Here is a 25,342-nt window from a genome sequence, read left to right as displayed (position 1 = left end):
CAGGTCACGACAGCATTGTTGGGAAGGGCCCATAAGTAAGCATTTTGCTGTTAGTCTACACGTGTTGTTTACGAAGCATGTGACAAATACACATTTATTTTGTTTTAACCTTGGTTGTCTGGGAACCAGAAGACTGTGTAAGGCCTCTAAGCTAAAGCCTGGGCATTAACTTCAGGAGCTAATGAATGTCCAGGTCTAAGGATTCATGCTACCGTAGGTCATCAAACCAAGTCGGTTGCACTGTATGTCTCTAGACATGCTCATATCCTGTCCTATACCTTATCCCACTCTCCCACACACTTTCTGTTGTTAACCTGCTTAGTCCATCACCGCCCAGCCCAGAGTGTAGAGATTATTTGTGCTATCAACACACTATAACAGAAAACCGTGAAAATAGACAAATGACTTATTTGAAATTTGTGACAGGCACACAAAAAATGCATTCTTGACCAGTACACGATTTCCTTCATAAAGACTTCCAACTTGTTGCGGCTAATGTTAGCTAGGTTAACTAGCTGGCTAACGATAGCTAGGCTGGGGGTTAAGGTAGTGGTTAGGTAACACGCTAGCTAAGTAACTAAAGGGTTAGGGCTAGCTAAATAGCCAGTTAAAAAATAATGAGAAGTTCCTAACTATTTAAAATACTAAAGTTGGCCATTGTCATTCGAACACACAACATTTGGGTTTTTAGACCTTCGCATTATACGCCCACCCATCCTCACCGACCAATCTCCCTCCTATCGCTTCTGTTTTGGGTAAGACCCACATTTAACCAGGGTAGGGGCAAAGGAACAGGACGGCAGGCAGGCTCAGGGTCAGGGGCAGGCAGAGTGGTCAGGCTGGCGGGCTCAGAGTCAGGACAGGCAAGGGTCAAAACCAGGAGGGCGAGAAAAAGGGAGACTAGGGAAAAGCAGGAGCTGAGAATAAAACGCTGGTTGACTTGACAAATAAGACAAACTGGCAACAGACAAACAGAGAACACAGGTATAAGTACCCAGGGGATAAATGGGGGACACCTGGAGGGGGGTGGATATAAGCACAAGGGCAGGTGAAACAGATCAGGGTGTGACAGTTTTAAGTAACCTACTACCTTCATCTATGATTGAAATGCACTGTATACAAAATCGTGTGGTGAACATAAGTAATTTGTGTCTGTTTCACAATATTTTTTTTTACAGTGGGTTGAGTGTATCTGCAACCAGCATCTCTGTTCTTCAGTCATCTCATCTAACTAACCCACACACTCTCTTTTTTTCCATTTTCCCTCCCCCTTGTCTGCATTTCTCTCTAATCTTTCTGTTTCTCTATCTTTAAATGGTTCTTTCGCCTTCTTGCTATTTTTCTGACATACTCTCCCTCTCTCTCTCTCTCTCTCTCTCTCTCTCTCTCTCTCTCTCTCTCTCTCACCCCCCTCTCTATGTATTTGGCCTTGGGTTGTGACTAGTTTCAATCATATAACTGTAAAAATACAATGTATTTTTCAAATGAAAAAGAATGAGACCTTGTCTTCGATTACTGTCCGCCACCTTGCTCGCCTCTCACACACTCATGCTCACGCCGGCACAAACATAAGCGGAACGCACACGCAGGCATGCATGTGCACACTTTTGACACATTGTGCACGTTGAGAGCACTTCTTCTTGTCTGTGGGATTTTAAAGTGGGCATTACAAACTAACCAGGCGAAGCCTTTGGTGTTTGATAACCTCTGCACAATCCCGTTCCTGCTTTACACACTCACACGCAAGCACCCACCCACACGCATGCACACACACGCTACACCCTCCCTCCCCCCCACACCATACACTCACCTCTGTCAGATGTGCTGTTGGGGTGTGGTGTGCTTTTGCATTGCCGCTGGAAGATGCTAAATTGGTCCGTTAATACTAGTACTAGTAACTAGTAACTTTACTAGGACTAGTAAAGGCCCAGTGCACTACTAAAAAAAAAAATGTTTAAAAAAAATGTTCTTGTAGAGGCCTGCAGAGGCCTGCAGCACACTCAGCACCCCTACTTCTCGCAGCTATGTGTCTATGTAGTGACCGCTGGCTAATCCATCTGTGTGATCTCTGGTCATCAGAGAGGCCTTCACAATCATCTCACATCCCTCACACTTCCCTATCTCTTTGTTCCAATACAGACCAAATGGCCCAATGTCTCGATGCTGGGATATTGTTGTTTTGGTGTGCAAATGAAGAACGAGACTAAAAAACAAAATATATTAAGCTCTTAGAATAGAACTGTCATCAGACGTATCCTTTCAACTCTCTTTCAAGCCTCTTTTCTAAGGTGATTTTTGTCTGTTTCCTTCCGAATGACTTCGAATGCTCCTGCCGTTGAAGATGGGTACTATATTTTATTCATGTACCTGCAGTTGTTCAGCACTAGTTGTTGTTGAAAGCAGTTGACCAAAAGATAAATACATCTAATCTAATTGAAATGTTTCTAGATGATATCTTGTAGAAAGAGGCTAGAGACTAAAATGTTAATGTCTGGTGGAGGTCAGGTGCTGGTGTCAGTGTCAGTGGGTGTGTGTGAGATTGCAATGAACAGGGATGGAGAGAGAGAAAAATATATAATACTTAAACAAATGCACTGAAGGATTATGGGTTTCAGGGTCAGTCCACAAAATGAGTCCATTTCTGGTAGTTTAATTTAACTTTCTGTCATGATGAGCACATGTTCAATTTATAGGTCCAATGCGGTCGAAATGTCAGGCGCTCTTTTCAAACAGCTCTTGCACTAAATAGGCATCACAATTTTCACAGTATTACTCCAACTTGTGGAAATATATATAAAATGACAACAAAAAAATAAAACACATTTTTGACTGCACTGGGCCCGTGCAATGAACACGATGGGAGACAGAGAGCTGGTTTCAAGCGCAGGGCGTAGCAGGTGTTTATTTGTAAAGGACCACAGGCAGAAGGTCATACACAGGGTTTAAAAAGGCAACAGTACAGGCAGTGAAAAGGCTAGTAATGTCATCTGGGAGATCAGGCAATAGGTTGATAACAGGAAATCCTAAAGAACAGGCAGGACTAGGCAAAAGGCGCCGTTAGTGAGGCAGGCAACAACTATCAGACACGAGAGGATTAAATTACAGGAAACCCAAACACTGAACAGAAGTGTGTCACAAAACAAACAATACCACACAGTGATGGGTGCAAGGAACTGAACTAAATAGTGTGTGATAATGACATACAGGTGTGTGAACAGGTGATTAGAATTCAGGTGATTGGGATCTGGAGAGTGAGTTGCGTTCAGGGCATCGATGTGTTTGAGCGTGTGAGCTGGAAAGTGGGCTGGAAAGTGAGCTGCGTTCAGGGGAGTTGGAAGCAGACGTTAAACTTAATATGTTACCCCATCTAAATAAAGACGATAGTAAGTGCCAAATAAAGTAACAGGGTTAATTGGTCCTCCTGTAGCTCAGTTGGTAGAGCATGGTGCTTGTAACACCAGGGTAGTGGGTTTGATTCCTGGGACCACCCATATGTAGAATGTATGCACACATGACTGTAAGTCGCTTTGGATAAAAGCATCTGCTAAATGGCATATATTAATTTAGGTATAATTTCATCTTAACTCAGCCATAACTCCCATTATGGCAGGGGGAATGGAAGCTTGTGTGCAACAAGGAGGGGAAATTGAATGCAAGTTTCACCCAAAATGTAAATTGGTAAAACATTTTAAGCCTGTCTATCTATGGGTAACAGGGTTGACATGTTATGCCCGACGTGCTCAGTTTTCCACCACAAAACACCAGGGGGAAAAAGGAATAGTTTCACAATATTAAAATAAGGAGTTTGCGTCACAGGGTTGACCATAAAATGAGGGATTTGTATTTTATTTTTATCAATCACTAATCACATTAAATAAATGATAATCTTCAGAAAAGACTTTGTCAAAGCAACAAATTAAATAGAGCTTTACAATTATGGGGAAAAATGTGGGCTTAAGTGGGTTAAAATCTTCCCGAGAAGTCACAGAGAGTGCACAAAGGGACATTAGCAAATGTTTATTCATATAAAAATGTTGGATTTATTGAATTGTCCATGTGGTCTATATTAAAGGACACTTCATTTAATATTACAGACTTTTAAAATCCAATACTGGTGCACAATTTCTACTTAAAATATCAAAGGGACGCAAGAGAGACTAGTTTCGTGGAGCGACACATCAATTGTCACAGACAAAAGCTGCTTGCATGTCTGACTACTGCTCCCCATCTTTCCCTCTCCTACCCCCTCTCTTTGAACCCTCTGTCCCACCCTCACCTCCTCCCCTCTCCCTATCTCTTTCTCTCCCCCCCCCCACTTCTATTTTTACTCCTCTTACTCCTCTCCAGGCAGTAAGGTGCTGACATGGCTGCTCCTCCAGGACAGCCACCTTCTTCTCCGCGATATCCTCCTCTTTTCCTCCTCCTCCTCCTCTTCCTCTCCTACCTTCCTCCCCTCCTCTCCCGCCCTCTCATCCCTCATCCCTCTATTAACGTGGCGGTGGTGTTCTGTGGCTCTGCTTACCAGAATGAAGTCAGGGGTCATTTGAGCAGAGAGGACTTCGCTGATCTTCCCCTAGGTATGCTAGGCTTTACCACTGTATGTTCTTGACATGAATACTTATGTGCAAAAAAGCACTAAAGCAGATACTATGTTCACTTTGGAGTGCAACATTCTTTCTTCTGCTTTTGTCTTCTTCTTCTTCTTCTTCTTAGAGGTGAACCCGGTCACTGTTCTGGTTAACGACACCAACCCTCGCGCCCTGCTGACACGTCTCTGTGAAACCATGGCGACAGAGAAACTGCATGGGGTCGTGTTTGAGGACGATGTGGGATCAGGAGCTGGACCTCAGGTCAGTCAATCGATGGATCCTTAAATCAATCAATCAATCAATCAATCAATCAATCAATCGTGTTAAACAAGGCGGAAGGTTAACTCAGATACTGACCTCTGTCCTTTGGGGATATTGAAAAAACGGGATAGATATGAGATGCCAGATTCCTTGGTAAAAATCATCTATATGTTGTGTGTATCTATTTGACTATCTCCTGGACTGAATAAAAGCAGGTGGCAGAAGTGGCTCAGATCCTAGACTTCCTGTCGACTCAGACAGCTCTGCCCATCGTTGGCATCAGTGGAGGATCTACCGTTGTCATACCTCACAAGGTAAGACAACACATAATACTGTATATATACTCAAGCTACCACACAAGTCACAAACAACCCTAGCATAACACATCATGTAGTACTAAAAACCCCTCTAGACACCATATAATGTGAGACAAATCACCTATACTGTATATCCCTCAAACTCAACCCTGGACCTTGAAGTCAGTTCCACTGTTTTTTTTTCAGTCATTCCTGCTAATCAGGGACTGATTTAGACCTGGGACACCAGGTGGATGCAATTCATTGTCTCGTAGAACAGAAAACATCAGTAGGATAAGATTCGATACTCTGCTGTACAGGGTACCAATTCAAACACCTACAGACAGCAGTGCAACACCACAACACCTCTACAGATATAATGTTTAACACCAGTCTGTAAATAAATGTGTGTGTTCTGTCTAAACATGCAACACAGGGCATGGATGAGAAATAGAAATATGTCTTCTACCTCATCTCCATCAACCTTAATCAGATAATAGCTGGGAAAGAGTTGTTCTGCTAGGAAACATGCAGGAAATAATTCTGAGAATCTGAGATGAGAAATACTGAGAGGGATATATACCTCAATCAGTCATCCTTATACAGACAAATTATACCATAATGATGTGCACAGTGTTTCACAGAAATACATTGACAGACACATTGAGCTCGATGCTTAGAGTGTAGAGAGATGATCAATCATCAGATCACTTCTAGTTCTGTTGTAGCCTGATCACCACAGTGCCCACCGAACCTCACCCTCTCTTCTTTATCTTCACTTTGTCCCTCCTCTTGTCCCTAGCTCATCCCTCACCCCACTTCAAACTCATCTTCCCACTTTCCTCCCTACTATTCCTCCCTCTCATCTCTCTCTCATCACTCCTTCCTTCCCCTTTTCCTCTCCCCCCTCCCCTCACCCAAGAGATGTGAGGCACCAACACCTGTCATCAACACCCTGTATTTATAGTACTGACAGTAGCACTCACACACATACAATACAGATGCACACACACACACACACACACACACACACACACACACACACACACACACACACACACACACACACACACACACACACACACACACACACACACACACACACACACACACACACACACACACACACACACACACACACACACACACACACACACACACACACACACATACTCCCTATCAAATCACATTTTATTGGCCACATGCACATGGTTAGCAGATGTTATTGCGAGTGTAGCAAAATGCTTGCACTTCTAGTTCCAACAGTGCAGTAATATCTAACAGTAATCTAACAATTCCACAACAACTACCTAATACCTGTACACACAAATCTAAGTAAAGGGATGGAATAAGAATATATACCTCTCTCACTCACGTGCACATGCCTAGTGTAACGGATGTGAAATAGCTAGCTAGTTAGCGGTGGTGTGCGTTAAATAGCGTTTCAATCGGTGACGTCACTTTCTCTGAGACCTTGAAGTAGTGGTTCCCCTTGCTCTGCAAGGGCCATGGCTTTTGTGGAGCGATGGGTAACGATGCTTCGTGGGTGACTGTTGTTGATGTGTGCAGAGGGTCCCTGGTTCGAGCCCGGGTAGGGGCGAGGGGACGGACTAAAGTTATACTGTTACATTGATGCGGTTGACCCGGATCACTGGTTGCTGCGGAAAAAGGAGGAGGTCAAAAGGGGGGTTAGTGTAACGGATGTGAAATGGCTAGCTAGTTAGCGGTGGTGCGCGCTAAATAGCGTTTCAATCGGTGACATCACTTGCTCTGAGACCTTGAAGTAGTGGTTCCCCTTGCTCTGCAAGGGCTGCGGCTATTGTGGAGCGATGGGTAACGATGCTTCGTGGGTGGCTGTTGTTGATGTGTGCATCAACAACGAGGGTCCCTGGTTTGCGCCCGGGTGTGGGCGAGGGGACGGTTTAAAGTTATACTGTTACACTAGGAAGATGTTCGGATTTAGCAGGGAATTAGTAAAGAGTGGTCGAATGCGTAGACAAGTCAATGAATAGAGCATCGCAGTATTTCTTCCTATCCAACAATTTACCACATCGATTAAAACCAGTGATGCTCCCGAGATGGTGCTCTGCCCTGGGTCTGAAGCCTGACTGATGCACATTTAGAATAGATTTTAAAGTAAAGAAATATCTTAGCTGAGCATTAATCAGGAATTCCAAATGTGTTTCGAGGCAAGAACGTTTAGAAATAGAGTGATAATTATTAAGGTCACAAGGGTCACCACCTTGCCGAAGATCAAAATGAAGAAAAACATTGCAAAATGTCCTAATGTATGCAGGAACAGTTCCGAACGGTTTCAGATGGGAAGCATGCGGACGTCTTAAGTCATCCCTGCGATCGGGTCTGGTGACTCGTATATCTGTATTTTAACAATGAAGTAAGGTACGGTGGAAGTTTGCGCAAGAGTGCTTTATAAATAAAAAGAGATCAGTGTGTCGATTTACAAGACTTCAGAGAGGGCCAGCCTACTTTCTGATATAAGACGCAATGATGTGTACTGAACCTGTCGCCCGTAATAAAGCTAAGTGCATTGTGGTAAACTGTGTCTAATGGTTTCAGTGCAGAGGCAGCTGCATTCATATAAATGGTTTTGATCTATTTCTAAAGAAGAGGCCCATCTTTATTCTCAACTTCTTTAACTAACTCATCCATATGCTTTTTAAAAGATAACTTTTCATCAATTCAGATGCCCAGATATTTATCATAAATCTTAACATCCATGGTTTTATCTGCATTAATTATACATTTCAGTTCATGCAAATGCTTTCCGCAAAGCAACAAAGGCAGATTGCAGCTCTGAAAAAGCCTGGTCAACCATGCATACACAACAGTGTTATCTGCATACAGGTGTACGTTACAATTCTTTGCAGATAGACCAATATTTATATAGACAGTAAAAAGTACAGGACATAAAATCGACCCTTTTAGGTTGTTTTATTTTTATTTAAACCCTATTTTACCAGGTAAGTTGACTGAGAACACATTCTCATTTTACAGCAACGACCTGGGGAATAGGTACAGGGACCAGGAGGGAGATGAAGGATGGTATGAGGGCGCATCTGTGGTGGAAGGTGGCCGTGCTACAGCAGTGTTTGTCAGACCATGAGACGTCCCAAAAATCTGTCTTCTCACGAAAACATCTGAAGAGTCCAAACAATTTGGCCTACAAGCTAATGAGACTCTCACAAACACGATGGTGTTCTCAGTTTTGCTCTACGACCCCCACAAGTGTCACAGGACTCGTCTGAAGGTAACTCATACATATGAATGGAAGTATGGAGGTAGTTTTGTGTGAATAAATATAAGGGATGTAAAAAACAAAATATTTCCTAATTCCTTATGATTTATTTGATGACTGTCTTTTTGTCATTTATAAATGTGTTATTCAATACGTTTCTATGGCTTGTAGTAGTAAAGGCCAAATTCAATATTTTATTAAATATTTTTTATATACATTTTTTTTACCTAAAGGGATCTTAAAAATTCTAAATAAAATAGATACATGATCCATGGTATGACCAACTCTAAAATGATTCCATATGTTAGCTTAGTAAAACCTTACCCTGATTAAATGCATCACTTATTATTTTCAGTAATAATGCCAGTGACGGACAGAACTTGCTTAGGCAGAGAGTGAGTGGATCCCTGTTACAAACAAATGCATATTTTGTCATAGGGCTACATTTATGATCAAAAACACAAACTTTTGGGGATCGTGACACTTAGAGAACATGTTGCCACAAGTGTTGATATCGCATACAGTACCAGTCAAAAGTTTGGACTCACCTACTCATTCAAGGGTTTTTCATTATTTTTTACTATTTTCTTCATTGTAGAGTAATAGTGAAGACATCAAAACTATGAAATAACACATATAGAATCATGCAGTAACCAAAACAAGTGTTAAACAAATCAAAATATATTTGAGATTCTTCAAAGTAGCTTTTCACACTCCTGGAATTCTCTCAACCAGCTTCATTAGGTAGTCACCTGGAATGTATTTCAATTAACAGGTGTGCCTTGTTAAAAGTACATTTGTGGAATTTCTTTCCATCTAATTGCGCTTGAAACAATCAGTTGTGTTGTGACAAGGTAGGGGTGGTATACAGAAGATTGTTTGGTAAAAGACCAAGTCCATATCATGGCAAGAACAGCTCAAATAAACAAAGAGAAATGACAGTTCATCATTACTTTAAGACATGAAGGTCAGTCAATCCGGAAAATGTCAAGAACTTTGAAAGAATCATCAAGTGCAGTCACAAAAACCATCAAGCGCGATCATGAAACTGGCTCTCATGAGGACCACCACAGGAAATGAGGACCCAGAGTTACTTCTGCTGCAGAGGATATCGTCATTGGAGTTACCAGCCTCAGAAATTGCAGCCCAAATAAATGCTTCACAGAGTTCAAGTAACAGACACATCTCAACATCAACTGTTCAGAGGAGACTGTGTGAATCAGGTCGAATTGCTGTAATGAAAGCATTACTAAAAGACACCAATAATAAGAAGAGCCTTGCTTGGGCCAAGAAACATGAGCAATGGACATTAGACCTGTGGAAATCTGTCTGATTAGTCCAAATTTGAGATTTTTGGTTGCAATTTTTGATTCAGTGTCTTTGACGCAGAGTAGGTAAATGGATGATCTCTGCATGTGTGGTTCCCACTGTGCAGCATGGAGAAGGAGGTGTGACGGTGCTTTGCTGGTCAAACTTAACCAGCATGGCTACCACAGTATTTTGCAGCGATATGCCATCCCATCTGGATTCTTCTTAGTGGGACTATCATTTTTTCACAGCAGGACAATGACCCAAAACACACCTCCAGGCTGTGTAAGGGTTATTTGACCAAGAAGGAGAGTGGTGGAGTGCTGCATCAGATGATCTGGCCTCCACAATCATCCAAACCTCAACCGAAATGAGATGGTTTAGGATGAGTTGGACCGCGGAGTAAAGGAAAAGCAGACAACAAGTGTTCAGCATATGTGGAAACTCCTTCAAGACTGTTGGAAAATTATTCCAGGTGAAGCTGGTTGAGAGACTGCCAAGAGTGTGCAAAGCTGTCATCAAGGCAAAGGGTGGCTACTTTGAAGAATCTCAAATATAAAATATATTTTGATTTGGTTAACACTGGGGGTGGCAGCGTAGCCTAGTGGTTAGAGCATTGGACTAGGACCCGGAAGGTTGCGAGTTCAAACCCCCGAGCTGACAAGGTACAAATCTGTCGTTCTGCCCCTGAACAGGCAGTTAACCCACTGTTCCCAGGCCGTCATTGAAAATAAGAATTGTTCTTAACTGACTTGCCTGGTTAAATAAAGGTAAAAAAAAAAAATGTGTTATTTCATAGTTTTGATGTCTCTACTATTATTATAAATAAATAAATAACCTTTGAATGAGTAGGTGTTCTATAACTTTTGACCGGTAGTGTAGTAGCTACCCCTCCCCCTTTTCAGTATATAACACCTGAACATGTCGAGCCAGGTCTCCGTGAGAACCAGAATATCAGGGCTCGTGTCTATACTCAGACATCAAGAAGGTCCATCTTTGACATCAAGCTTTGCATGTTTATGTGTAACAGCCCCAAGCCCTCTATATGATTTGAAAACAGAGGGGGTATCAATACTTATGTTATTTTAAATAATAGTACTGGACGAGATGACCACAGTGGGCTTCCCATTTGGGCTAACAGTAACAGAGCTAACAGTGGAATTTAAATGTATGTGCACAGGAATATTACTAACAAAAATGCTGGGAATAGAGATAACTGTAGTAGCACAATGACAATGCTGTGAAACAGTGGGAATGTGAATAAATACCTGAACAGGGGTGGGGCTGTTGTTGATTCAATGTTTTAGATAGAAATGCATCAAACACAAAGACGTGATGGCGTTATTGAGAGAGAGCGATTGATTGAGTGGAAATAAATCAGTCATAATCTGGTGTCTATATGAAGCTGTAGCCTACTGACAGAAGTCAGTACTTCAGTTCAACCGAGTACAGGTTTAACTGAACGAATAACAAAGACAGAATGCAATATGACATTTTATTAAATAGTTTGGGGAATGACCTCGCTTCCGAGGTAAGATCCTCGGAGACAGATGACGTGATGGCAGGTAGCAATCACTATGCTGGGCTGATGGCATCGCGTGAGTGTGTATGTCTGTCTGTGCGCTTGTGTGCTCACGTGCGTGTGGGTGACACAGTCAGCCAGTGGTCTCTCAGAGCTCTGCCACTCTATTAAACACTTAATTAGACCCTTTAGGAGGTAGAGACTCCCTTCTGCCCCTGTCACTCTCTCATCTATTACACTCTCCATGTTCTACCCCCCCCCCCTCTTTCTCCATCTCTCCTCCACTCTGTTTTTTTCTCTCTCTCAGTTTCTCCCTCTCCTCTCCACCACTCTCTCTCATCCACTCTCTCGCTCCATTCCTCTCTTTTCCTCTATCCCTCTCTTTCTTTCTCTATCCCCCCACCTCTCTCCATCTCACACTTGCGGATAGCTGATAGCCTGCGAGTGAGTATTTGGCTCTATCTGTAATTAGAGTATAGATAACCCTTGTCTCTTCTTTAAAAGGGTCTAATTGACAGCTTGTTAAAGACTCAGAGATGAGTCACTCGCTGACACACAAGCAGCCATGGCTCTTCAAGCGAAGGTAAGGCTTTGAGACATCTAAAATGTCTTAGAAAAAATGGTGCTATCTAGAACCTAAAAGTGTTCTCCGGCTGTCCCCATTGGAGAACCCTTTGAAGAACCTTTTTGGTTCCAGGTAGAACGCTATTGGGTTCCATAGAACCGGCAAAGAAACTCATTAGTAGGGTTTCTTCCAATAGACTAAGATTAAGATCACTTTATTGGTCAATTGCACCCAACCTAGGGTCCAACCAAAATGTTACTTTCGCTTTTATCCCAATCCTACCGAAAGACACACATACTGTTCATACACATAGCCACATATATAGGTTTTGGAGAGGAGTGGAGGGCTGCCACACTGGGTGCCCCAGAGCAGTTTTTGTGGGAGGTTAAGTGCCTTGCTCAAGGGCATAACGGCAGGCAATGGCATCTAGGATATGATACAAGCAACCCTCCCGTTGCCAACTCATTTCCAGACAGATTTCCCCCCGCTGGCTACTCTCTCTAACCTGCAGGTGGGAAGGGAAGTGTGTGTGTTTCTGCGTGTGTGATCCTATTCATAGATAAAAGGGTTCAATAGTGCTTGATTATCAATGGCCCTGATGATGAAGATAATGATGAGGAGGAGGCATATCTTTGATGTCTTTGGTGTATTTTTTAAAGGACCCTGCTATTCAGTCTGACACCTATTCCTGGTTCCTTTCTGTTGTCCTTTATCCCCTGTCCCTGATCTATCCATCACTAAACAAGGAACGATGAAAGGAAGATGAAAGATGAAAAAAAGGAAAGGAGCTGTATGTCTTTTGACAGGTTATGCATGTACCAATCAAATGATCAAGAGGGTATGATATAGAGGGGGGAGGAAAACAAAGTGTGTGTGTGTGATCGTATATATTCTGGCTATTGGTGTGTGTGTGTGTGTGTGGGCTTGCTTGCATGTGTTATCGTATGCTTTCTTTTGGTGAGTGTGTGTGTGTGTGTGTGATTGTATTTGATTGCTATTGGTGTGCGTGTTTTATGTTCACGGTCGGATATGCTATTTGTGTGTGTGTTTGCGTGTGTTTGTATCCGCGTGCATACGTGCGTGCCTTTGTGTTTTCCAGGCTATGAGTCATTTGTTGGTTGTGTTCAGTAGACAGTGGTGTATCCAGATGTTGTGTTGAGGGACTGGTACACACGCTAACATCAGTATCTCCTAACGAGGGAGACAGCTAGTGTCCCCTGAGGAATACTCACACAACTGCGTGATAAACACTCATAAACACGTACCGTATCCCAGCCAGGGCTCCATATGGAAAATAGCTCTGGTCTATCCAGAAACACATGGTAATCATAATCAGTGGTCATATAGTGGAACAGTAAAAGAAACAGTCGTGGCCAATAGTTTTGAGAATGACACAAATATTAATTTTCACAGTCTGCTGCCTCAGTTTGTATGATGGCAATTTGCATATACTCCAGAATGTTATGAAGAGTGATCATATGAATTCCAATTAATAGCAAAGTCCCTATTTGCCATGCAAATGAACTGAATCCCCAAAAAACATTTCCACTGCATTTCAGCCCTGCCACAAAAGGACGAGCTGACATCATGTCAGTGATTCTAATTAACATAGGTGTGAGAGTTGACGAGGATAAGGCTGGTGTCAGCGATTAGGTGAAGGGATAAGAGGAGTCAGGTGCAGGACAAAGGTATGAGTCATCATCTGAATTTACTCAAAATGTAAGCAATGTTCCAACAAGGAAAAATACAAATATCCAGAGCACAAAGAACGAACCCACATGACAATGACAATCACTCACAAAATAGAAAGGGAAGCCAGAGGGTTAAATGCGGAACATTGATTATGGAATGGAAACCAGGTGTGTATAATGAAGACAAAACAAAATGAAACATGGATCGGTGGTGACTAGAAAGCCGGTGACGTTGACCGCCGAACGACACCTGAACAAGGAGACGGACCAACTTCCGCCAGGGCAGGCGAAGGGGTAGGTTTCGGGTCGATAGCCAGACCCGGTCCCCCGGTGTATACCGCAGGAGCCTCGATCTGGCTCTGATGCCACGGAGCCAGGACCGGCTGATAACCTAGCACACACCGAAAATGTGATAGGTTAGTGGAAGAGTGGAGGAGGGAGTTTTGGGCCATCTCTGCCCAGGGGATGAAAACCGCCCACTCCCCCGGCTGGGCCTGCAATAGGACCGCAGAAACCTACCCACATCCTGGTTGACTCTCTCTACCTGCCCGTTACTCTCTGGGTGAAAACCTGAGGTGAGGCTGACCGAGACCCCCAGGCGTTCCATAAACACCCTCCAGACTTTAGATGTGAATTGGGGACCCCGATCAGAAACTGTATCCTCAAGCACCCTGTAGTGCTGGAATACGTGGGTGAACAGGGCCTCTGCAGTCTGTAGAGCCGTAGGGAGACTGGGCAAAGGAAGGAGATGGCAGGACTTAGAAAACAGATCCACAACGAACAGGATCGTGGTGTTGCCCGGTGACGGGGGAAGATCCATCACGAAATCCACCGATAGGTGTGACCACGGTCGTTGTGGAACGGGAAGGGGTTGTAATTTCCCTCTGGGCAGGTGTCTAGGTGCCTTGCACTGTGTGTACACCGAGCAGGAGGAAACATAAACCACCATGTCTTTAGCTAACGTGGGCCACCAGTACTTCCCAGCAAGACAGCGCACTGTCCGACCGATGCCAGGATGACCAGAGGAGGTTGAAGTGTGAGCCCAACAGATCAAACGATCGTGGACATCAAACGGAACGTACAGACGCCCAACTGGACACTGTGTGGGAGTGGGCTCTGCACGTGACGCCTGCTCGATGTCCACGTCCACCTCCCATACCAGCGATGCCACCAGGCAAAAAGCTGGAATTATGGGAGTGGGATCTGCAGACCGCTCCTCTGTGTCATACATCCGGGACAGTGCCTTAACGTTCTGGGAAACTGGTCTGTAGGATACGGTGAAAACTAAGCAGGTGAAAAACATGGCCCACCTCGCCTGGCGAGGGTTCAGTCTCCTCGCTGCCCGAATGTACTCCAGATTGTGGTGGTCAGTCCAAATTAGGAAAGGGTGTCTAGCCCCCTCAAGCCAATGTCTCCACGCCTTCTGGGCCCCGACCACAGCCGACAGCTCCTGGTCCCCCACATCATAGTTTCGCTCCGCCGGGCTGAGCTTCTTCGAAAGAAAGCACAGGGGCGGAGCTTAAGTGGCGTACCCTAGCACTGAGACAGCACAGCCCCTATCCCAGCCTCAGACGCGTCCACCTCAACTATGAACGCTAAGGAGGGATCAGGATGAGCCAGCATGGGAGCCGAGGTAAACAGAACCTTCAGGTGACTAAAAGCCCTGTCCGCCCCAACTGACCACTGCAGTCGCACCGCTCCCCCCTTCAGCAAGGAGGTAATGGGAGCCGCTACCTGACCAAAACCCCCGATAAACCTCCGGTAGTAGTTGGCAAACCCTAAAAACCGCTGCACCTCCTTTACCGTGGTTGGAGTCGGCCAATTACGCACGGCTGAAATGCGGTCATTCTCCATCTCCACCCCTGATGCGGAAAAGCGGTACCCTAGGAAGGAGACGGACTGTTGGAAGAACAGACATTTCTCAGCCTTGACGTACAGGTCATGCTCCAGCAGTTGACCAAGCTCCCTGCAAACAAGGGACACATGTTCGGCGCGTGTAGCGGAGTATATTAGAATGTCATCGATATACACCATTACACCCTGCCTGTGCAGGTCCCTCAAAATCTCATCTACAATGCATTGGAAGACTGATGGAGCATTCATTAACCCGTACGGCATGGTACTCATAGGCATGGCACCCCCCCGGAAACGCACCAGGTTGTAAGCACTCCTGAGATCCAATTTTGTGAAGAAGCGCGCCGTTGCAATGACTCTGTCATACTGGCTATGAGAGGTAGCTGGTAAGTGTATTTTACCGTGATCTGATTTAAAACCTTGATAGTCAATACACGGGCGCAAGCCTCCATCCTTCTTCTTCACAAAAAATATCCTCGAGGAGACAGGTGAAGTGGAAGGCAGAATGTATCCCTCTCCCAGAGATTTGGTGACATATGTTTCCATAGCCGCCGTCTTCTCCTGTGACAGAGGATACACGTGACTCCTGGGAAGTGCAGCGTCTACCAGGAGATTTATCACACAATCCCCCTTTCAATGGGGTGGTAATTGAGTCAAAATACAAAATAGGCATATTCGGGGGGAATGTGCATGGTGGAGACCTGCTTTGGATTCTCCACCATAGTGGCACCGAAGGAAACACCTACACATCTCCCTGAGCTCTGACGGGACCATCCCTTGAGAGCCTCTGTTGCCACGAAATAGTGGGGTCATGAGAGGCCAACCAGGGAAGGCTCAACACCACAGGAAATGCAGGAGAGTCGATCAGGAAGAGACTAATTCTCTCCTCATGACCCTCTTGCGTTATGACCTCCCTAGCTGTGACCTCCCTAATTAGCCCGACCCCAAAGGATGACTATCTAAGGAATGTACAGGGAAGGGAACATCAACAGGAACAATAGGGAACCCTAATCTAAGTGCAACGTAACGGTCAATAAAGTTCCCAGCTGCTCCTGAATCTACTAGAGCCTTATGCTGGGAATGCGGGGAAAACTCAGGAAATTCTATATACAACCACATGTGTGCAACAGAGAGCTCTGGGTGAGTTGGGTGCCTACTCACCTGGGATGATCCACCAGTGCTCCGCCTGCTACCTCAACCCCCTGGTAAACCTACCCAGCACTGACCAGCAGTGTGCCCTCTGCGGCCACAGGTGGTGCAGGGAATGGTCCCCCCTCCGGTCCCCCTCATAGCAGCACCTCCCAGCTCCATCGGTGTTGGATCAGAGGTGCTGGGGGATGGAACTGCCGGACCCCGATCTGGACGTCTGCGGGAGGCCAACAGGTTATCCACCCGGATGGATAGGTCCACCAGCTGGTGAAAGGTTATGGGTGGTGTCCCTGCAGGCTATCTCCCTATGAACGTCCTCGCGTAAACTACATCTGTAGTGGTCGATCAGGGCCCGCTCATTCCATCTCGCGCCAGGCTGCCAGAGTTCTAAAGTCCAGCGCAAACTCTTGAGCGCTCCTCATCCCCTGTCTTAGATGGTACAAGCGTTCCCCTGACGCTCTCCCTTCAGGTGGATGATCCAAAACCGCCCGGAAGTGGCGGGTGAAATCCTCGTAATTGTCCAACGTCTGGCCTTTCCTTCCCCAGATGGCATTGGCCAATTCCAGGGCTTTACCAGTCAGACAAGAGATGAGGGCGCACACTCTCTCGCGTCCCGAAGGGGCCGGCTGAACAGCTGCCAGGTAGAGCTCCAGCTGGAGTAGGAACCCCTGGCACCCGGCAGTGGAGGTTGTTGTGGGAGCTGAAGTGGTGATGATGGATTAACCGGAAAACCCCCTCTCTCTCATCTGTCCATGGTTTGCAGTACGCGATCCATGGCTGTATCGAGACTCTGTAACATAGTCGCGTGCTGCTGAACGCGCTCTTCCACTGGGAGAGGAGGGCTGGCTGACTGCACCTGCTGACTCCATTCTATGTTGAGTGATTCTGTCAGCGATTAGGTGAATGGATAAGCAGAGTCAGGTGCAGGACACAGGTATGAGTAATCACTGAATACTCAAAATGTAAGCAATGTTCCAACAAGGAAAAATACAAATATCCAGAGCACAAAGAACGAACCCACATGATAATGACAATCACTCACAAAACAGAAAGGGAAGCCAGAGGGCTAAATAAAGAACATTGACGATGGAATGGAAACCAGGTGTGTTTAATGAAGACAAAACAAAATGAAAATGAAACATGGATTGATGGTGACTCGAAAGCCGGTGACGTCGACCACCGAACGCATCCCGAACAAGGAGAGGGACCAACTTCGGCGGGAGTCGTGACAGCTGGAGATCACTCTGTCATGCTGATTGAGTTTGAATAACAGACTGAAATCTTCAAAAGGAGGGTGATGCTTGGAATCATTGTTTTTCCTCTGTCAACCATGGTTACCTGCAAGGAAACACGTGCCGTCATCATTGTTTTGCTCAAAAAGGGCTTCACAGGCAAGGATATTGCTGTCAGTAAGATTGCACCTAAATCAACCATTTATCGGATCATCAAGAACTTCAAGGAGAGCGGTTCAATTGTGTGTGAAGAAGGCGTCAGGGTGCCCAAGAAAGTCCACCAAGTGCCAGGACCGTCTCCTAAAGTTAATTCAGCTGCAGGATCGGGGCACCACCAGTACAGAGCTTGCTCAGGAATGGCAGCAGGCAGGTGTGAGTGCATCTGCAGGCACAGTGAGGCAAAGACTTTTGGAGGATGGCCTGGTGTCAAGAAGGGTAGCAAAGAAGACACTTCTCTCCAGGAAAAACTTTGGGGACAGACTGATATTCTGCAAAAGGTACAAGGATTGGACTACTGAGGACTGGGGTAAAATCATTTTCTCTTATAAATCCCCTTTCCGATTGTTTGGGGCATCCGGAAAAAAGCTTGTCCGGAGAAGACAAGTTGAGCGCTACCATCAGTCCTGTGTCATGCCAACAGTAAAGCATCCTGAGACCATTCATGTGTGGGATTGCTTCTCAGCCAAGGGAGTGAATAAAGTATGGTACCGACACATCCTCCGAGAGCAACTTCTCCCAACCATCCAGGAACAGTTTTGTGATGAACAATGCCTTTTCCAGCATGATGGAGCACCTTGCCAGAAGGCAAAAGTGATAACTAAGTGGCTCGGGGAACAAAACATAAATATTTTGGGTCCATGGCCAGGACACTCCCCAGACCTTAATCCCATTGAGAACTTGTGGTCAATCCTCAAGAAAAAGGTGGACAAACAAAAACCCACAATTTCTCAACTCCAAGCATTGATTATGCAAGAATGGGCTGCCAACAGTCGATGTGGCCCTGAAGTTAATTGACAGCATGCCAGGGCGATTTGCAGGGTCTTGAAAAATAAGGGTCAACACTGCAAATATTGACTCTTTACATCAACTTCATGTAAATGTCAATAAAAGCTTTTGACACTTATGAAATGCTTATAATTCTACTTCAGTATTCCATAGTAAAATCTGACAAAAATATCTAGACACTGAAGCAGCAAACTTTGTGGAAATTAATATTTGTGTCATTCTCAAAACATTTGGCCACGACTGTACATTTTTTAGTCATTGTTAGTTTTACACTTAAGACATGACTGCCGTTGTGCTGAAGAAATTGTGAATTTTATATGTAATAAATTATATGCATTAGTAAATAATGGATTAATTCTCAAATATTTCTTTAACTGATATTTCGTTAGTTATGTTTCAACATTCCCCCCCCTCTTCTGCCAATATCAGTTATTTTTAAGTCTTGGTTCCAATCTTTTTTTCGAAGACACTGTCAGTTGGATAGGCTGTCTGCAAGTTTTTATATATCTTATGATATGAAAATCCTTTTCTGACTCTTAGGATTCCTTCAAGACTGCTCTGATGTCCAAAAGATTACAAGTCAACATTTCTTGATATGAAACTTCTAAGTTGCATGTATTTGAAAATATCTACACTGGCCAGTCTAAAATTTATTTTTGGTTTCTATGCCTTTAGTTTTCCATGTGGACCAATTTATGGGTGAATTCTGACAAGCTATACAAGGATTGTAACATGGGGTTGTGTTTTTAGGGAGTCATATTGGTTCTTGTAGAATACGTTTCATTTTCTTCCATATTGTTGTAGTGTTCTTAACGATGAAGTGGTCAATGTTCTTAGCTTTATCCTTTGAAAATAGACAAGTGAAAAGTTCTGGGGATGAGCATGCTCATCTTAAATATGCACCCATGGTTCCTATTTAGTGCATTTAACAATATGTCACAAGTAAAAGCCTTGGGTGGCGAGTTGATACAATTCCAAGTCCGGAAGGTTAAAACCACCAGCACCTCTTCTCCGGGCCATAACTCTCCCAGTCAAGCAGGTACTGGAAAACCCTGCCCTGTGGTCAAACACTCAGGAGGCGTTTCACCGTGTATGCCGGATGGCCATCGATGACACGGGGAGGAGGGTTGAGCCTGGAGACAGCAGACAAAGGGCTGTGAGACACGAGCCTAATCCTAGACACATGGAAAGTAGGGTGAATGCGGAGGGTACGGGGTAACAAAAGATGGACAGCAGTGGATCTAAGGACTCGAGAGTTGGGAAAAGGACCAATGAAACAGGGGGACCGTTTGCGGGACACCACCCGAAGGAGCAGGTCCCGAGTGGAAAGCCATACCCTCTGCCCAATGCGGTAGTGGGGAGCTGGGGTCCCCTTTTGTCACATTATAACCTACCCGTCTTTTTCCCACCCTTCCTACCTCTCAGACACACTTACATCCATCAACTTACTCATCCATTCTCATTAATTCCCATCCAACATATACCCTATGGATCCACCCACCCGTTCTCTCCCACACTCCTATTCACACACACACACACACACACACACACACACACACACACACACACACACACACACACACACACACACACACACACACACACACACACACACACACACACACACACACACACACACACACACACACACACACACACACACACACACACACACACACACACACACACAAATCTCAGCAATTCTAGGGTTTTCTGTATAGTTGTCTAATGTTGGTGGAACATATTATTCTGTTTTAATGTTACTCCTGAATCACTATGGTGAATAGTGTATTTCAGTGCTTCATTTGTAAATTGGGAGGTGCCGGAACAGAAAATGAGCATGCAAGGGGGGTAATCTGGGGAGCTCTGAGTTACCGGAAAATCACCTTTATAATAAAGCATTGCACGCGTGTCATTGCATTTGCGTAGTGGTCTAGAGTAGAGCAGTAGAGTGGAGGCACTTGCTGAATTATTTTTGTACCCTAGGGTGTGGGAAAAGATTGGTCCTTTTTATAAACACATTTTATGCAATTCTATGTAATTTTACATGACTGGAGACTTCAGCAGAATATTTTTGAATACTGCACAAATGATTGAAATGTCAGGCTACTTTGACACTGACAAACTGAGAATGAGAGATCATAAAAAATGACAATCTTGAATCCATCAATAGCCTAGGCCAAGGTGTGTGGAAGAGACACAATCTTGACCAATATGAGTAGGAAATTATAGTCCTTAAAAAGCTTTCCAGTTTCACTGACTCACCCAATGATGTGCAGCTCACTCAACGGCAATGGCCGATGAGCTCGTGCCAAAAGCCTGTCTCCCTCGTTTTAGTTTGTAAAAACAATGCTGTTCACTCAATAGGAATATTTGAAAGTTGTAAAATATTTTCGTAGCCTACGGCTAGATAACAATTTTTGTTTCAGCAGGACCCATTTGCTTTCCAACCTGTGCTATCCCATGATTGCATTTGAAATATTGTGAAAGGCCTGTTTTGTCTGGAAATGATGTTTTATGCCACCAGAGGTACCGGATCCTGGCAAATAGGTTCCAAAATGAAACAAGTCCAAAACTGAGAGGTGCCGGATCCCGTGCTGGCATGATCCTGCTCAAATTAAGCACTGGTATATTTATAACAAAGCTGAGGTTTACTTTGAAGTGCAAAGTCTAGAAATACAGGTGAAATCAGTCAATAGGCAGGTTTCCATTGACCCAGGATTATTCAACAAAAGCAGTGTCTTCCAGTCATGATGGCTTATGAAATATAAATCATGAGGATGTGGTAGCCTCAGCCTAATTGTGATGTTAAACACTTCTCCAATCGTTGTTGAGATCTGATATTCTGCACAGTTTAAGATGAGACAGTAGGCCAATGTCATAGGCTTATAGCCAACCAATCATATTTCTCAAATCCTTTCAGGCTAAACTCCAGTTAAACTTGGAGAGGACAGTTTGGCCTCCCAACTATATACACAATATATACAAAGGTATGTGGACACCCCTTCAAATGAGTTGATTCAGCCTTTTTCGCCATACCTGTTGCTGACAGGTGTATAAAATCGAGCACCCAGCTATGCAATCTCCATAGAAAACATTTGCAGTCTTACAGAAGAGCTCAGTGATTTTGCCAACTGTAAAGTTTGGCGGAGGAGGAATAATGGTCTGGGGCTGTTTTTCATGGGTTTTCATGGCCCTTTAGTTTCAGTGAAAGGAAATCTTGACGCTAAAGCATACATTCTAGACAACTCTGTGCATCCAACTTTGTGGCAACAGTTTGGGGAAGGCCCTTTCCTGTTTCAGCAAAGCGAGGTCCATACAGAAATAGTTTGTCGAGATTGGTGTGGAAGAACTTGACTGGCCTGCACAGAGCCCTGGCCTCAACTCCATTGAACACCTTTGGGAGAAATTGTAACGCAGACTGCGAGCCTGGCCTAATCTCCCACAATCTGTGTCCAACCTCACTAATGTTCTTGTGGCTGAATGGAATTAAGTCACCGCAGCAATGTTCCAACATCTTGTGGAAAGCCATCCCTGAAGAGTGGAGGCTGTTTATTAAAGCAAAAGCGGGACCAACTTCATATTAATGCCCATGATTTTGGAATGAGATGTTCCATGAGTATGTGTCCATATACGTTTGGTCATGTGCAGTAGTGTACTTACAAAAAGCGTGCTTCTGATGATGAGCTACAAAATTAAGTAAATCGTCTTATTAGGCTGAACAATATAAGGTCATTTCATCAACTTGGGAGGCTCTCCATACTTATTAGTTGCTCATTTGATATATTTGCTGCTACTTTACTCAATACCATGTTAAAAGTCTCCCTTCCTAACTCTTTTACATTCCCTGAGACCTACCAGAAATGTTTCAATACCATGGCACGGACTATAGTGATATATTGTGACATGAGAATGATTAGAATGTGGCAAATATTAGGCAATTATACAACAGGTGGGTCTAATCCTGGATGCTGATTGGTTAAAAACGCATTCCAGCCAGTGTCTATTCCACAAGTTACCACCGGCTAAAGCTATGACTTTGAAATGCATATTTATTCTGTTCCATCTCACTGAGCAATCCACTGTATCCAAATAAATGTCACTAGAAAACAGCTTAAACAAATGCAGCTACTTTTCTGTTATTCTGGCTGCCCTTTCGACGTGACCGTAAGTTAGCCGTAGTTGGCTAGCTAGCAAAACAAGGGATAAGAACGTTGCCAACATTTAGATGTAACGACGGGGTTGCGTCCATAGATACAGAACAAAAGACTTAACAAATGGGTCGCATCTCTGGCAACCGAAACGATAGAATGAAAGATCAGCTGGCTTGGGTAGGCAACCTTAGATTTGTGTCTAGACTATATCTCATGGAAGGATTAAATAATATCAATAAATTCACCAAAATACATTTTTTATGAAAATTAGTCTATCATTATTTGAATATGTTGGTAACCCTTTGCATAAAAGTGATAATGCCCTCGAACCCGGTGTTTTGAGGATACATTGGCATACAGAGTGTCAAGAAAAAGTATGTGAACCCTTTGAAATTACCTGGATTTCTGCATAGATTTGTCATAAAATATGATCTGATCTTCTAAGTCACAACAATAAACAAACACAGTCTGCTTGAACTAATAACACACAAACAATTCTACGTTTTCATGTCTTTATTGAACAGACTGTATAAACATTCACAGTGCAGGGTGGGAAAAGTATGTGAACCCTTGGATTTAATAACTGGTTGACCCTCCTTTTTGCAGAAGTAACCTCAACCAAACATTTTCTGTAGTTGCGGATTAGACCTGCACAACGGTCAGGAGTAATTTTGGATCATTCCTCTTTACAAAACTGTATCAGTTCAGCAACTTTCTTGGAATGTCTGTTGTGAACCTCTCTTTTGAGGTCATGCCACAGCATCTCAAATCGGGTTGAGGTCAGGACTCTGACTGGGCCACTCCAGAAGGCGTATTTTATTCTGTTGAAGCCATTCTGTTGTTGATTTACTAATGTGTTTTTTTGTCGTTGTCCTGTTGGGCTTCAACTGGCGGACAGATAGCCTTACATTCTCCTGCAAAATGTCTTGATAAACTTGTGAATTCATTTCCCCATCGATGACAGCAAGCTGTCCAGGCCCTGAGGCAGCAAAGCAGCACCAAACCATGATGCTCCCTCCACCATACTTTACCGTTGGGATGAGGTTATGATGTTGGTGTTCTGTGCCTTTTCTTCGCCACACATAGTGTTGTGTGTTCCTTCCAAACAACTCAACTGTAGTTTCATCTGTCCACAGAATATTTTACCTGTAGCGTTGTGGAACATTCAGGTGCTCTTTTGCAAACCTCAGATATGCAGCAGAGTTATTTTTGGACAGCAATGGCTTCTTCCGCATTGTCGTCCTATGAACACCATTCTTGTTTAGTGTTTTATGTATCGTAGACTTGTCAACAGAGATGTTAGCATGTCCAGGAGATTTATGTAAGTCTTTAGCTGACATTCTAGGATTCTTCTTAACCTCATTGAGCATTCTGCACTGTGTTCTTGCAGTCATCGGCCACTACTAAGGCGAGTAGCAACAGTGCTGAACTTTCTCCATTTATAGACAATTTGTCTTACATTGGATGGATGAACATCAAGGCTTTTAGAGATACTGTTGTAACCATTTCCTGCTTTATGCAAGTCAACAATTGTTAATCTTAAATCTTTTGATCTCTTTTCTTCAAGGCATGGTTCACAATCAGGCAATGCTTCTTCTTGAATTCAAATTGCGTGAGTTTTTTTTATAGGGCAGGGTAGCCCTAACCAACATCTCCAATCTCGTCTCATTGATTGGACTCAAGGTTAGCTGACTCCTGACTCCAATTAGTTTTTGGAGAAGTGATTAGCCTAGGGGTTCACATACTTTTTCCAACCTACACTGTGAAAGTTTTTAAATTATGTATTAAATATAGACAAGACAATTACAATAATTTGTGTGTTATTAGTTTAAGCACACTGTGTTTGTCTATTGTTGTGACTTAGACAAAGATCAGATCAAATGTTATGACCAAATTATGCAGGAATCCAGGTAATTTCCATCATAGGTACACTTCAACTATGACAGACAAAATTAGGAAAAAAATCCAGAAAATCACATTGTAGGATGTAGGATTTTTTATGATTTTATTTGCAAATTTTGGTGGAAAATAAGTATTTGGTAACCTACAAACAAGCAAGATTTCTGGCTCTCACAGACCTGTAACTTCTTCTTTAAGAGGCTCCTCTGTCCTCCAGTCGTTACCTGTATTAATGGCACCTGTTTGAACTTGGTATCAGTATAAAAGACACCTGTCCACAACCTCAAACAGTCACACTCCAAACTCCACTATGGCCAAGACCAAAGAGCTGTCAAAGGACACCATAAACACATTTGTAGACCTGCACCAGGCTGGGAAGACTGAATCTGCAATAGGTAAGCAGTTTGGTTTGAAGAAATCAACTGTGGGAGCAATTATTAGAAAATGGAAGACATACAAGACCACTGATAATCTCCCTCGATCTGGGGCTCCACGCAAGATCTCACCCGTGGGGTCAAAATGATCACAAGAACGGTGAGCGAAAATCCCAGAACCACACGG

General features: G+C 43.9%; 1 protein-coding gene across 1 annotated transcript in view; it reads left to right on the top strand.

The window, feature by feature from the left end:
• The first annotated feature begins 4,363 nt into the window (after positions 1-4,363).
• LOC118357737 (glutamate receptor ionotropic, NMDA 2C-like) overlaps positions 4,364-25,342 on the top strand; it is a 94,802-nt gene continuing 73,823 nt past the window's right edge. The window contains exons 1-3 of the mRNA XM_052478436.1: positions 4,364-4,577; positions 4,714-4,850; positions 5,066-5,164. Coding sequence (XP_052334396.1) covers positions 4,364-4,577; positions 4,714-4,850; positions 5,066-5,164 — 450 coding nt within the window. The remainder of the gene's footprint in view (positions 4,578-4,713; positions 4,851-5,065; positions 5,165-25,342) is intronic.

This window comes from Oncorhynchus keta, chromosome 24 (genome assembly GCF_023373465.1).
Source record: "Oncorhynchus keta strain PuntledgeMale-10-30-2019 chromosome 24, Oket_V2, whole genome shotgun sequence".
Lineage (NCBI taxonomy): Eukaryota > Metazoa > Chordata > Actinopteri > Salmoniformes > Salmonidae > Oncorhynchus > Oncorhynchus keta.
The sequence above is the reverse complement of the archived record's forward strand: the minus strand, read 5'-3'. Positions and strand labels throughout refer to the sequence as shown.